Below are 13,569 nucleotides of genomic sequence, written 5' to 3' on the forward strand. Positions count from 1 at the left end.
CATGCTCATCCTTTTGGTTTCCCCCATCTGTTTCCATGGCATATCGTTCTGACTTGGCCTCTTTCCCTCAGTCGTAGCAGGAAGAAGGGGAGCCGGGTAGATGAGGTTTGGTGCAGTCATGACATGTCACAGGTTGGCGTGTGAGTGTGTCTGTCAGGTCCAGGTGTTGATGTGGTCTAGGTGATGTGAGTGATGGTCAGGGAGGGGTAAGACAAGTGCTGCTTAGTCAGGGTGCACAGCTATGCTCAGCCCAGGCCTGCTGTCTGCAAGATCCCATGTGTGTCCTGCTCACTTCTCTGCTTTGCTATGTTCTATGTTCCACAAAAGAACTACATTGCTTCATGCATGCTCAACATCAGGTGTTTTTGTGATTGCGCGTTTATTTTTTTTTCTTCTGTATTTTCTATTTAGTTTGATTTGGAAACCTTTCTTCTCAGTCCCTCTGCTGAAGGTGTTTATGCATGATTAGTTTAGCTGTTTTAATCACATTCTCTTAACATTTTACAGAGAATGTTTTTATTTTTGCATTAACAAACGTAGTATTTTATTTGAAGAACATGTAGATGATCACATTGATTTGTTTCTTCTGTAATCATTGTGCTGTATAATTTTAGTTTTCACTCTTCCTCAACAGTAAGAACTACACTACTGTTGACAAATAACGTACATCCAATTCATACGTTCTGGGTAGCTGTTACAATAGATGGAGCTGTAAACACTTTCCTTTTAGAATCTGATGATCACGTTCAGTCAGTACTGAAAAATAATGGCTTACGTATGAGGTACATGTGGCCCTCTGGCCTGACTACTGCTCAGTCCCTCGCTATCTGCACCGTGTATAGTCTTTTATCTTTTAACAGGCCTTCATTTCAGAGAGAGCAGGATTGGTATGACATGACAACACTTGGATCGAGGAACCACAGAGCAACACTAACTCACAGCCACATGTTGTTATCCTTTCTCCACTCCATCCCTTTGTGTTCCCTATGACTTGTTTACTGTGCTCCAGGCGGGATGCCCCCCAACCCGCAGACAGTCCAGATCCCCGGGCAGAAGCAGAACCAGCCACAGTATGACCCGTCCAAAGGGCCTCCGGTGCAGAATGCAGCCAGCCTGCACACTCCTCCCCCACAGCTGCCAGGCCGCCTGCCCCAGGGCGCCCTCCCCATGGCAGTCCTGCCCATGGCTCTCTCTCAGCAGCCCCTACTTGTAGAGAGCTCAGCCCAAGCCGCCAATCAGCTCCAGGTGAAGGTGCAGGGGGCTGGCCCTATCATGGCTCCAGTCAACCCCCACACACAGCTCCAGGCCCAGCTCCAGCAGCAGATGCAGTCTGGTCTTCACCTCCAAATGCAGCCTCAGCAGCCCCAGCTCATGCTGCAGCCAGCACAGGCCGTGAGTCTAGAGGATAGCTTCCAAACATCGCATGTTTTTGGATGTTTTCATAGGTTTGTAGATCAATGTTTTGTCTTCTCTCTCTCTCCTCCCTTGATCAGACTGTGGCCCTCACTCGTCCTGGAGCAGACTCCAACCAACCTGGCCAAAGAATCATGACCAACTCTCTGTCCAACCCCTCAATGTCTCCTGCCCCCCTCAACGCCCCCAACTCACTCCCCTCCCCCCACACAATTGGCCCCCTCCGCCCCTCTGGGTCCAACATCAACCCTGCCACACAGTCCAAACTAGCCGGGCCCAACGGCACCTCCACAGTCAAAATGGGAGGCTTTGGTCAGGGTTCGGGTATGCAGTCATCAGAAGGGAGTTCACATGACAAACAAGCTGAACAGGCCAAACTGGTGAGGTGTTACTTCTGAGGAACCGATCATTCTGCAAGTGCTTTTGTTTTCCGGCTGCTCATAATGTGACCTCTCTCTGACTCCCCCACCCAGGAGAGCCAGGTGCACCAGCGTATCTCTGAGCTGAGGAAAGAGGGCCAGTGGTCAGCCAGCAGGCTGCCCAAGCTCATGGAGTCCTCTCGGCCCAAATCCCACTGGGACTACCTACTGGAGGAGATGCAGTGGATGGCAGCTGACTTTGCCCAAGAGAGGAGGTGGAAGATGGCTGCTGCCAAGAAGGTATGCTGGCTGAGTTCTCTTATTGTACTTTTACTGAAGTAATGTCTGTGATTCTTATGTACTTGTACATTGTTTCAGTACTACTTGATCATAATTGCATATTCCCCAGCTGGTTCGCACCTGTTCCCGTTACCATGACGAGCAGAAGAAGATGGAAGAGGGATCCAAGAAAGAGAAAGAACTGCGTCTCCGTCACATTGCTAGCACCATCGCCAGAGAGGTGGAGTTCTTCTGGTCCAACATTGAGCAGGTACATTTCTCTTAATGTGGAAACTTTTCCATTGTTGTCCTTAGACCTGTAGTGTCATCGACTCTGTCCTTCTTCAACTGTTCCATTTGGTTTCTCTCAGGTTGTGGAAATTAAACTGCGTTTCCAGATTTATGAGAAAAGACTGAAAACACTCAGCCTGCAGAGAGCAACGAGTAAAGGTGAGACTTTATTCAAGAGCTTTTTGAAATTGATGTAAAACAATCAATTTCATAATGTCGTTTTGAATATATTGGTTATTCTTTGCATCACAGGACAAGATGTTAAACCTGCTCTGGCAACCGCAGTGAAAGCAGAAAAAGAGGTCGGTGGCTGTACAGACTCACTCTGGTTGTCCAGAATGTCCAGACACATAGTCAGGTTTTTGCAGGGACGTGTATTCAAAATGAATCTCATTCACAGGAGCCCAATATGTCAACAAGGAAGCGAAAGTCCAGCACTTCATTGGCAGAAGAAGGTATGTGTGCAAAACTGTGTCTCCAGAGATTTTTACTGGTTTATCATTTTAGGTGTACTGTTGCATTGAGCAGTTGTTTACAATGTTGTATCTTGTCTTTGTTCTCTCTCACAGTTCAGGATGAGGAGAGCACCATAGAGGAGCAGGAAGCCATGGAGGTGACAGCTGATCAGAAGGCAGAGTTGGGAGACCTGGCTAAAGATGGTCAGCACGATGCACTGTTTTCTCTTACTATAACTAGTGACCGATTTCTCCCGATTACCTTTGTTTTTTTTCATTACTCATGTAGGGTTTAAAAGCGCCCCTTAATCTTTTGTCTATTGAGCCTTTCTTCTGTGTCTTGTATCGTTCTCAGCTGAGATGCCGCTGGATGCTTTGATGAAACAGTATGCTGGTGCCTACGCTGACAACTTTGACTGGCCCCAGCCTTCCCCACAGAGTGATGAGGATGGCAGGGATGAGGCTGAAGGTGCACCTAAACTCTACATATATACTTCATCTCTGTGTTCCAGTCTAGCTATGTGCCTCATGCTCATTGCTATGCCAAGATTATTAGTTTCAAAGCAAAGGGATTTGTAGACTGGTGGTGTTCCCTCAGTGGTGCTGATGTAGTCATTGTTCCCTCAGAGATGGAGTCCTCTCTGGACACCCCCCACGAGGCTGTAGTGATAGACTCCCTGCTCAGTGTGGACCAGTATCGAGGTTCTGAGAAGACCAGCCCCCCTGGTGCTGACGGGAAGCCCAAGAAGGACATAGCAGAGGTAGCAGCCGCCACAGAACTCATCCTACCCAAGGGCAGTGCCAGGACCACCACTTCTGTGAGTCATCACATCTCTCACTGAACCGGTCGTTCACTGTCATTTAACCAGTTTGTCAATGATAGGAGTTTGGAAAGATAAATGGGGGAAACAATGTAATATATGAAATATATATTTAAGAGGACAGTTAGTGGGTTAACATGTACAAACAGGGAATCATTATGACACTTTGCTATGCATCTTAGGGCCGCAGCCAGGCTCCTTTCCTGCTGCACGGATCACTGCGTGAGTACCAGCAGATTGGAGTGGACTGGCTAGCCAGTCTCCACAAGAAACACCTCAATGGCATCTTAGCAGACGAGACAGGGCTGGGCAAGACTGTGCAGACTGTGGCCTACCTGGCCCATCTGGCCTGTCAAGAGGGTAATCTACTGCTGAAGACTTCATTCAATGCTTATCTTTTGTTTATTTATGTAAATATGTAGGTATTTTTATGCACGTAAACATTCATATAGACTTAAATACAAATACATTTTCAGGCATCTGGGGCCCCCATCTGGTTGTGGTGAGAACGTGTAAGATCCTGAGCTGGGAGATGGAGTTTAAACGCTGGTGTCCCGGCCTTAAGATCCTCCTCTACCTTGGCAACAGACAGGAACGCAGAGCAAAGAGAATGGTAACTAGTAATGATCTGTTTCAACAGGACCTTTTTCAACAGACAGCCCCATGATATTGCGTCCATTCAAGCAGAGAGACTTTGAGCAGGACAACAGCACCAAATGTGACAATATATTATGCACACTTCTCTTGAATAGAATGCCATAAAGATTGAAATGTTCTTCTCAACCACTTTTGGCTTCTGCTGTTATTTAAAATGCCCTTGTTTACCAGTTTGTGTTTCTGTCTGTCCATAACTTGTTGTTGATGTGTCTCCAGTGGTGGGCGGAGACCAACAGCTTCCATGTGTGTGTGACGTCCTACAAGCTGCTGCTGAAGGACCAGAGCCATTTCCTGAGGAGGAGGTGGAAGCACCTGGTCCTGGATGAGGTGCAGCTCATTAAGAACATGTCAGAGAAACACTGGGAAACCATCTTTGCGCTCAAGAGGTAACAACTCTTATTTTAGGGTGGCACCATGGTTACACCCCCACACAGACTGGTCTGCTGAAGGCCTTTTGGTCTCAGCTTAGCATGAAATGAAAGTTTGTTTAGACAGTTTAGAAGGCTAAACTCTTATGTGGTGTGGGCTTTTAAATTGTTAGAGTAAGAGAAGCAAAATGAAATGATGTGTTGGTGTGGTTTGTATTCCAGTCAGCAGAGGATCCTCCTCATCAACACTCCACTCCAGAACACACTGAAGGAGCTGTGGACCATGATCCACTTCCTCCTGCCAGGAATCACCAGACCCTACACAGACTTCCCGGTCAAGCCAGGCACAGACCAGAACCAGGACTACTGCCACAAACTGGTAATTCGCCTACACAGGGTAAGTGTAGGGTTACAACCAAACCCTTCTTCTTCCTAATGCTTGTGTGTTGAGAGTTTGTCAGTCAGTAGTCATTGATATCCATCAATGTGATGGCGCTTTCAGTTGTGATGTGAAGTGATTGTGTATCTGAAGGTTCTTTCATTCCTAATGAGTGTTTCTGGTCATTAAAGAAGATATATTTGCTTAACCCTTTACTCTCGTGGGCATTGTCCTATATGCATAGGGCTAAATTGAAATGTTTCTTATAGAAGAAATGTGAATAGTATCTGCATAAGCATGGTAGCAATTGAAAGGGAACAGTTTGGTGATTATGGGGAAATTATTAGATCAAAGGTGAGTTCACAAGACTAAAATCAACAGTGTAATGTACATTTTACATTTACTGTACTTTTCACTGTGTTTGTTGCTAACAATCTGAAAATACTCTGGATACATTCAGTAACATAAGACTATTCCTGGAAAATGTGGGGTAGGTGCGACATATGACCAACAAATGACAAGGGTTTGAGTGAGAGGACTAACTGGCGTCTCCAAGTAGCCACACACCGTTCCAATGTGTATACAGTTCCTAAGCAGTTTCAATGCACTTTTAGGACTGGAAGAGTCTTCAACTATAAGAACTAGAGCAGGCACACTTTTTGGAACCTGCGTCCCCGCCATCACACTTACTGTTTACGCAATCCAAAAACGGTCCATTATAAATCACAATCTGGGTCAGGTGGGCATCATTTCAGACTGTTCTAAAATACCATATAACAGTATTGGGCTTTCACAGTGCAAATGTGCTGCAGCAAATTTTCTTCACAATAGACAAACCGTCTCATTCTGTTCAGAACAACCAAACATAGTGATCATAAACATTGACATGAGTTTTATGATATGGGTATGTGAGGTGCACATTTGGACTTACGGGTGTTTTGCTGGCTTGTATGACATCAAAGCGGTATTTATTATAATCCTCAATGTCTCATCTTTAAAAATACATAGTCCTCTTCATTTACAGCATTTCCCTCACCCAGACAAACAAAAAGTCAGCAAAAGTTGCCCAATTAGCGGGAGGGATCGGGCGGGCGATCGACCAGGCGACCGAGATGCTTCAATTCAGAACGGCTATCAGTCAAAACCCATAGAGTGCTGCGAAGCGCAGAGCCAGAGCTCTGACGTCATACGTGTGTGTGTGTGTGTGTGTGTGTATGTATGTGTATATATACATATCATGATACTTGTACAGTCACTGCTTTCCAATTTTAAGCATTTATTAGTGCCACTGGTCATCAGTAGGATTCCCATTTACCAGAGCTGTTCACACCTAGATACCATTCAATCTAACATCCTTTCTCCTCTGCAGATGATCCAACCCTTCATCCTGAGGCGCTGTAAGAGGGACGTGGAGAAGCAGCTTCCTAAGAAGTATGAACACATCCTCAAGTGTCGCCTTTCTAGCAGACAGAAGAGCATGTATGAAGATATCCTCACTCAGCCAGGGTGAGTCGGCCCTCCAGACACCTCATAACCTCTGCCTAATGTATGGTAATTAGTATAGTATTTAGTTCTATACTCGGACTGAATATTTGAGCACAGGTTCTATACCTGGAAAGGCATGATTATTTGTTAGATGGGGGGATCGATAGTTGCATATGGCAATCTTTTTTGGGTAAGATATATTGTTTTTTGATGCCCCCAACTATCAATAAGAAAGAAAAAAAGATATATTATATTAGATTTTTTTATATATATATATATATATATATATATATATATATATATATAGTTGGAAGTTTACGTACACTTAGGTTGGAGTCATTAAAACTCGTTTTTCAACCACTCCACAAAGTTCTTGTTAACAAACTATAGTTTTGGCAAGTCGGTTAGGACATGTATTTTGTGCATGACAAAAGTCATTTTTCCAACAATTGTTTACAGACAGATTATTGTTTCGTGAGAACCCTGGAAATTCCCAGCCCTATTATTTTTGTTATCGGAGCATTGTTGCTCAATGTTAAATTCACTTACCCTCTTTATGAATGTCTTGTGCTCTGTCTTCTGTCTGCCCTTAGAGCCCAGGAGGCATTGAAGACTGGTCATTTTGTAAGTGTGCTGCAGGTGCTGATGCAGCTGCAGAGGATCTGTAACCACCCAGACCTAGTAAACAACAGGGAGACCAGCAGCTCCTACGTGTGTTCCTCTCTGCAGTACAACACCCCTTCCCTGGTGCTGGGAGCCCTGCAGGAGGACCAACGCACGGTAGGACTAGGAGGGTACCAGTACCACACACAGCTAAAACACCTGGAGGTTTAATCCAGTTTATTCGCTTTCATTAGTAATGCTCACCTGAGTGACGTGGAATAAAATTGATTTGATTGGTTAATCAAAACACACTTGTATTCCCTTTGTCTTTTTCTAGAGCCTGGACCTGTCCCTGTTCGACCTGATCAGTAATGAGAACAGACTGACGCGCTACGAGGCGGAGGAGGTACTACCCAAACTCAAAGTCACCCGTCAGCTGATTGAGGAGATCCACAGTGCCCCGGACCCACCGGCCAGACCCAAGCCCTGCAAGATCAAACCCATGAGGTCTGTGCTCTACCCTTCACATCCCATGGAAACCTTAAAACACATGACATGGATGATTTCATTCTGTTACTCACAAAAATGGAAGATAAATCACATTTACTAATTCTATTATGTTGCATCAGTAGCGCTCGGCTGTGTTGCATGACCTTTGATCTTTATTGAGTCTATGATTTGATTGACAGGTTGTTCCAGCCAGTGCAGTATGGCACTAAGCCAGAAGGCCGTCTGGTGCCCATGACCAATACTGTGGGTCAGCAGCGTCCTCCAGCCACCACTACCACCCCCCCCACCACCACCGCCACTACTACTTCTACTGCCCCTCAGCCAGCCAGGGCCACCACCGCCACTACCACCACACAGGGTAAGACCTCCCTATAGACCCCTTGACAATGCTACACTTTGGTATGCACTGGGGTTTACACGTGTTCCATGGTGTTTTTAAGTTGAATAACTTAATGAAGGAAATCAAACAATAATTACAGTTCATTGTTTACAGTATTTGTGTAATGTGTATCACACAGATAATCTCATGACGTTACCATGTAATGTTTTGCAAAGCGTGAGTGTGATTTGAGTTGGTCAAGACACTAAAAACTGCATTTCAGAGAAGTTAATTAAACTAACTATGCATAGCCTGCATGTCATTACCGCCATTACATTTTCAAATGGTGTGGTTTATGCATGTGTAACTAAAAGATAGTCATCAGCATCATTTCAGAGCAAAATGCAAAGCAACATTTCACTACTCCAAATTTATCCTAAACGGAGAAGTCCAAGGTGAAGATTTGATTATATTGACATCCTCTTTTGACTCTAAACCTATCAATCCAAGATGGGTATAAACCAAAAATGACTGCTGGACCACCACCCTCGAGTTGTGCTGTTGAATTAACTGACACGTTAGCCCATCCCAAACCCCCTTGTACTTCACAGTGGCCGGGACGGCTATTCAGAAAGCTCAGACTACCTCTCCTACCACCGGCACCACTGGGTCTGCTGTAGCATCCTCTGGGAGCTCCGCCGCTGGCCAGCATGTGGTGGGGGCTGCCCCCCCTGTGGCCCAGGGCCAGGCTCTTTGTGGCGCAGCCCAGCCCACTCTGCCTGGTATTGCCCAGGTCCCCAGGCTGGCCCTAGGCCCCACCCATGCCATCCAGCCCAGCCTGGTTCCCCAGAGACTGGTTCTAACGTCCCAGGCCCAGGCACGGTTGCCTAGTAAGTGGCCTCCTCCCCTTCGCTCACCTCCCTTCAATGTCTCCCTCCACTTTTGGCACAACAGAACGGGCTGCTCTGACAACAGGCCTCTCTGTCTCTGGGACACTGCTGCTTGGTGTTAGTGTCTTCTCTTTTAAAGAAACTACACTTGTTTGGTCTAAATACAGAGTTAGAAAAAAATGTGAACTACAGTGCCTTGCGAAAGTATTCGGCCCCCTTGAACTTTTCGACCTTTTGCCACATTTCAGGCTTCAAACATAAAGATATAAAACTGTAATTTTTTGTGAAGAATCAACAACAAGTGGGACACAATTATGAAGTGGAACGAAATTTATTGGATATTTCAAACTTTTTTAACAAATAAAAAACTGAAAAATTGGCCGTGCAAAATTATTCAGCCCCTTTACTTTCAGTGCAGCAAACTCTCTCCAAAAGTTCAGTGAGGATCTCTGAATGATCCAATGTTGACCTAAATGACTAATGATGATAAATAGAATCCACCTGTGTGTAATCAAGTCTCCGTATAAATGCACCTGCTCTGTGATAGTCTCAGAGGTCCGTTTAAAGCGCAGAGAGCATCATGAAGAACAAGGAACACACCAGGCAGGTCCGAGATACTGTTGTGGAGAAGTTTAAAGCCGGATTTGGATACAAAAAGATTTCCCAAGCTTTAAACATCCCAAGGAGCACTGTGCAAGCGATAATATTGAAATGGAAGGAGTATCAGACCACTGCAAATCTACTAAGACCCGGCCGTCCCTCTAAATTTTCAGCTCATACAAGGATAAGACTGATCAGAGATGCATCCAAGAGGCCCATGATCACTCTGGATGAGCTGCAGAGATCTACAGCTGAGGTGGGAGACTCTGTCCATAGGACAACAATCAGTCGTATACTGCACAAATCTGGCCTTTATGGAAGAGTGGCAAGAAGAAAGCCATTTCTTAAAGATATCCATAAAAAGTGTTGTTTAAAGTTTGCCACTAGCCACCTGGGAGACACACCAAACATGTGGAAGAAGGTGCTCTGGTCAGATGAAACCAAAACCGAACTTTTTGGCAACAATACAAAACGTTATGTTTGGCGTAAAAGCAACACAGCTCACCACCCTGAATACATCATCCCCACTGTCAAACATGGTGGTGGCAGCATAATGGTTTGGGCCTGCTTTTCTTCAGCAGGGGCAGGGAAGATGGTTAAAATTGATGGGAAGATGGATGGAGCCAAATACAGGACCATTCTGGAAGAAAACCTGATGGAGTCTGCAAAAGACCTGAGACTGGGACGGAGATTTGTCTTCCAACAAGACAATGATCCAAAACATAAAGCAAAATCTACAATGGAATGGTTCACAAATAAACATATCCAGGTGTTAGAATGGCCAAGTCAAAGTCCAGACCTGAATCCAATCGAGAATCTGTGGAAAGAACTGAAAACTGCTGTTCACAAACGCTCTCCATCCAACCTCACTGAGCTCGAGCTTTTGCAAGGAGGAATGGGCAAAAATTTCAGTCTCTCGATGTGCAAAACTGATAGAGACATACCCCAAGCGACTTACAGCTGTAATCGCAGCAAAAGGTGGCGCTACAAAGTATTAATTTAAGGGGGCTGAATAATTTTGCACGCCCAATTTTTCAGTTTTTTATTTGTTAAAAAAGTTTGAAATATCCAATAAATTTCGTTCCACTTCATGATTGTGTCCCACTTGTTGATTCTTCACAAAAAATTACAGTTTTATATCTTTATGTTTGAAGCCTGAAATGTGGCAAAAGGTCAAAGTTCAAGGGGGCCGAATACTTTCGCAAGGCACTGTATCTGTAAAATCTATATAATTATAGTATTAGAATAATATTATGTTAACAGTGTTGTTTAATATAACAAAAACCTTTTTACCTTTTTTGATATATTTTGAGGTAAAAAAAATATCTTCAGGTTTACAGCTATGGCATTTCCATTGTCCTACTTTCTAAATGAGAACTAGAGCCACGTCAGCAGCATCCCCAAACAGCCTGAATCTTCCTCAGTCTGAAACCTGCATGTCCACAACCCAACGTCTGCTGCCATGACAGACCACAACACTGGTTTAACCATTTAAAACTATATTTTCCTCCACCTAAATATTGGTTCTCCCGTTTTACTAATCTTTTGCTTCTTGCCAGCCCAGCTGCAGGAAGAGATCCCAAAGCTTTGTTTCCTCTTGTTAGATGTTTTTGTGTTATGGTTTCTTTTGACCCTGAGGGTTTGTGTACTGCTAAGCATGTTGAAATGGTCCCACATACCGCTGACCTCAGGCCACTCTACCCCCAGTGTGAAAACACGGAAAACCTTTTCAATAGCAACTCAACACACAACACACACATTATAGCGCATAAAACTATTCTAGATAGAATGCTATTTGTTGTCAATAATTTTGAGGATAAAGGTGCGTTATCTGTTTGCATACCTGTAATAGGTGTGTTGTAGTAGTTGAAAAGGCAGTTAAGTGCAAGCCACTGCTTTAACTGAATACATGTTTGTTGTAGGTTCTCTGTCCCACCTGAAAATGACTGTTTTTTGTTTATCTTCCCGTATCCGGGTTGGCTAGAGATTAGCTACTGCAATGGTTCACATGCTGTGGAGGGCAGCTACCTACGCTCATCCCACTCATTAACCCACCCTGGTATTGCATGTCTAGTCTCTCTCACCCTTCAACTAACTCAAATATGTCTTTATTTAGTATTTTTGGTGACGCAGTCATACAGCAGTACTCTTTTGGTCTGTGGTGATATTTGATTAGAGGTGTGTGTTTGTCTTTCCTGCTGCTGAAGGTGGAGATGTGTTGAAGATAGCCCAGCTGGCGTCCATAGCAGGCAGCCAGAACCGAATCTCCCAGCCTGAGACCCCCGTCACTCTGCAGTTCCAGGGTAACAAGTTCACCCTGTCCCCTAGCCAGCTCCGACAGCTCACCACAGGGCAGCCCTTGCAGCTCCAAGGTACACTCGGTAATGTACACCCAACATTTCATACTCTCCCTATAACTCCTCTTTTTCTCCCTGCCCTTTTTGTCAGAATGACCTTCGCTATATTGTAATCACTATTTTAAATGATACTCCTTCTTTTAACTCGACCATGTATTTGGTAGTCCACATCATAGAAATACAGAGTTGGATAACCAATGTTACATGTATAGACATTCTTACTAGAGCAGTGGTCACCAAAGGGCCGATCGACTGGTCGATCTCCAAGGCATTTTATAGTCTATATCACCAAACATTTCTTTTTAAAAAAAACAGCGTTGTATTCCTACTTTTTTCTGTCTCGCACTGTTGACAATGGGTGCACTTGTTTCAGCTGCCCTGCGCGCTTGGTAAGTGAAGTGTTCGCATTTTGAACCGTTTCATGTGTCTGAAGGTACAAACTTCGCCGCCTCGGCGTGCCCGGAGAGCAAATCAAGTGCACCTATAGGCCTACCAAAGCCAATCAAATTGCTCAGATCACCATGTAAAAGTAAATTGATACTGTGATTTCAAAACGTTTAAAACCATGACTAGAAAGACTCTGTTAAGGAATAGAGGAAAGAGCTGCTGTTTGTGTTCATTTTAGTTTTTATTCGGCTGTCAACACTTTTTGCCATGAAATGCACTTCTCCAGTCGTGCTGCAACCAGCACTGCAGCTTCAATGAATGATGAGCAAAGTGTATCTATAGGCCTGCGTTGTTCTTATTAGCGGCTGTGTGGGTTTTAATGTTTCACTTTTTCTGGTCATAGGAGTAACAACAGGAATTTGTGCATGGGGCAGAGATTATGTGGTGTGACTCGATTTTGGACATCTGCTCGAAGACGGTGTTCCCTTTTTTGGTCAGTCTTACTCTTAGCGGAGGAAGAGAGCTGAGGGATAGGACGACGGTGAAAGGCGGACCCTCTGATGCTCTTCCTCCGCTGAGACTGACCACCTGCACGCACAATCAGATAATTTTTTTTGAAAGCACATTATTTACATTTATGCTCACTCAGCTATGCCTCACAAGTAATACAACATTATCAGTGTGATCATATACCTCAAGTTTTGAAGTATAATTTTAAAATGGTCTGAGAAGAACAACATTGGCAGGGCAATTCAAGCATAGCCAATATGCAGTGATACTGTATTGGGCCTATAGTCTACTACAAACGTCGTTGCTACAGAACTGTTTTAATAGGTTCATTTTGCATAGGCTTACATTTAAGTCATGGGGGAAAAAGGGGAAAAAAAGAAAACAAATCTGAGCTGTAGTTAGCGCAAAAGTTTGGGGACCACAGTACGAGAGTGATTTAAAACTAAATGGTTATATCTGTTTAATGGTTTCTGTGTTGTCTGTGTGCCTGGCTGTGTGATGGTACAGGCAACATCCTGCAGATAGTGTCGGCCCCTGGTCAGCAGATCCTCCGGCCCCAGGGCTCCATGGTCATGCAGACGGTACCTCAGGCTGCACCTGTCTCCAACTCCTCCACCAGATCTGGCACCCCACCCCCAGCCGGCCCCGCCCAACAAGGTAAGCCTGCCACCTTCAACTGTGAAGAGCTCAGATAGTGCCTCAACAAATTACATCACTATGGGTGTTTTTCAATTTGCATGCTACCGTGCTCCACGCTCTTATGCTCCGAGTGCATTCTCCGACGACATTCTCTAAAGTACGTTCTTGTGAGGATGAGAGTGTGGAGAACGCATAAAACATTACATTTGAGAAGCACACGCACTCCCCCTGCTGCATTACCTCACTC

General features: G+C 44.7%; 1 protein-coding gene across 4 annotated transcripts in view; it reads left to right on the top strand.

Annotated features, from left to right (window-relative positions):
- ep400 (E1A binding protein p400) overlaps window positions 1–13,569 on the top strand; it is a 35,613-nt gene that overhangs the window by 3,788 nt on the left and 18,256 nt on the right. For 2 of the 4 annotated variants that reach the window (XM_029717271.1, XM_029717272.1), the window contains 21 exons: window positions 1,010–1,392; window positions 1,494–1,793; window positions 1,887–2,072; window positions 2,182–2,322; window positions 2,423–2,501; window positions 2,595–2,644; window positions 2,743–2,797; window positions 2,912–3,001; window positions 3,153–3,266; window positions 3,425–3,615; window positions 3,801–3,978; window positions 4,095–4,231; window positions 4,492–4,661; window positions 4,866–5,040; window positions 6,392–6,528; window positions 7,101–7,287; window positions 7,448–7,617; window positions 7,800–7,978; window positions 8,551–8,829; window positions 11,637–11,810; window positions 13,191–13,340. In XM_029717271.1, the coding sequence (XP_029573131.1) occupies window positions 1,010–1,392; window positions 1,494–1,793; window positions 1,887–2,072; window positions 2,182–2,322; window positions 2,423–2,501; window positions 2,595–2,644; window positions 2,743–2,797; window positions 2,912–3,001; window positions 3,153–3,266; window positions 3,425–3,615; window positions 3,801–3,978; window positions 4,095–4,231; window positions 4,492–4,661; window positions 4,866–5,040; window positions 6,392–6,528; window positions 7,101–7,287; window positions 7,448–7,617; window positions 7,800–7,978; window positions 8,551–8,829; window positions 11,637–11,810; window positions 13,191–13,340 (3,525 nt within the window). The remainder of the gene's footprint in view (window positions 1–1,009; window positions 1,393–1,493; window positions 1,794–1,886; window positions 2,073–2,181; window positions 2,323–2,422; window positions 2,502–2,594; window positions 2,645–2,742; window positions 2,798–2,911; window positions 3,002–3,152; window positions 3,267–3,424; window positions 3,616–3,800; window positions 3,979–4,094; window positions 4,232–4,491; window positions 4,662–4,865; window positions 5,041–6,391; window positions 6,529–7,100; window positions 7,288–7,447; window positions 7,618–7,799; window positions 7,979–8,550; window positions 8,830–11,636; window positions 11,811–13,190; window positions 13,341–13,569) is intronic. The other 2 variants (XM_029717273.1, XM_029717274.1) reach the window with 2 other exon arrangements.

The sequence above is a fragment of the Salmo trutta genome, chromosome 27 (assembly GCF_901001165.1).
Source record: "Salmo trutta chromosome 27, fSalTru1.1, whole genome shotgun sequence".
Lineage (NCBI taxonomy): Eukaryota > Metazoa > Chordata > Actinopteri > Salmoniformes > Salmonidae > Salmo > Salmo trutta.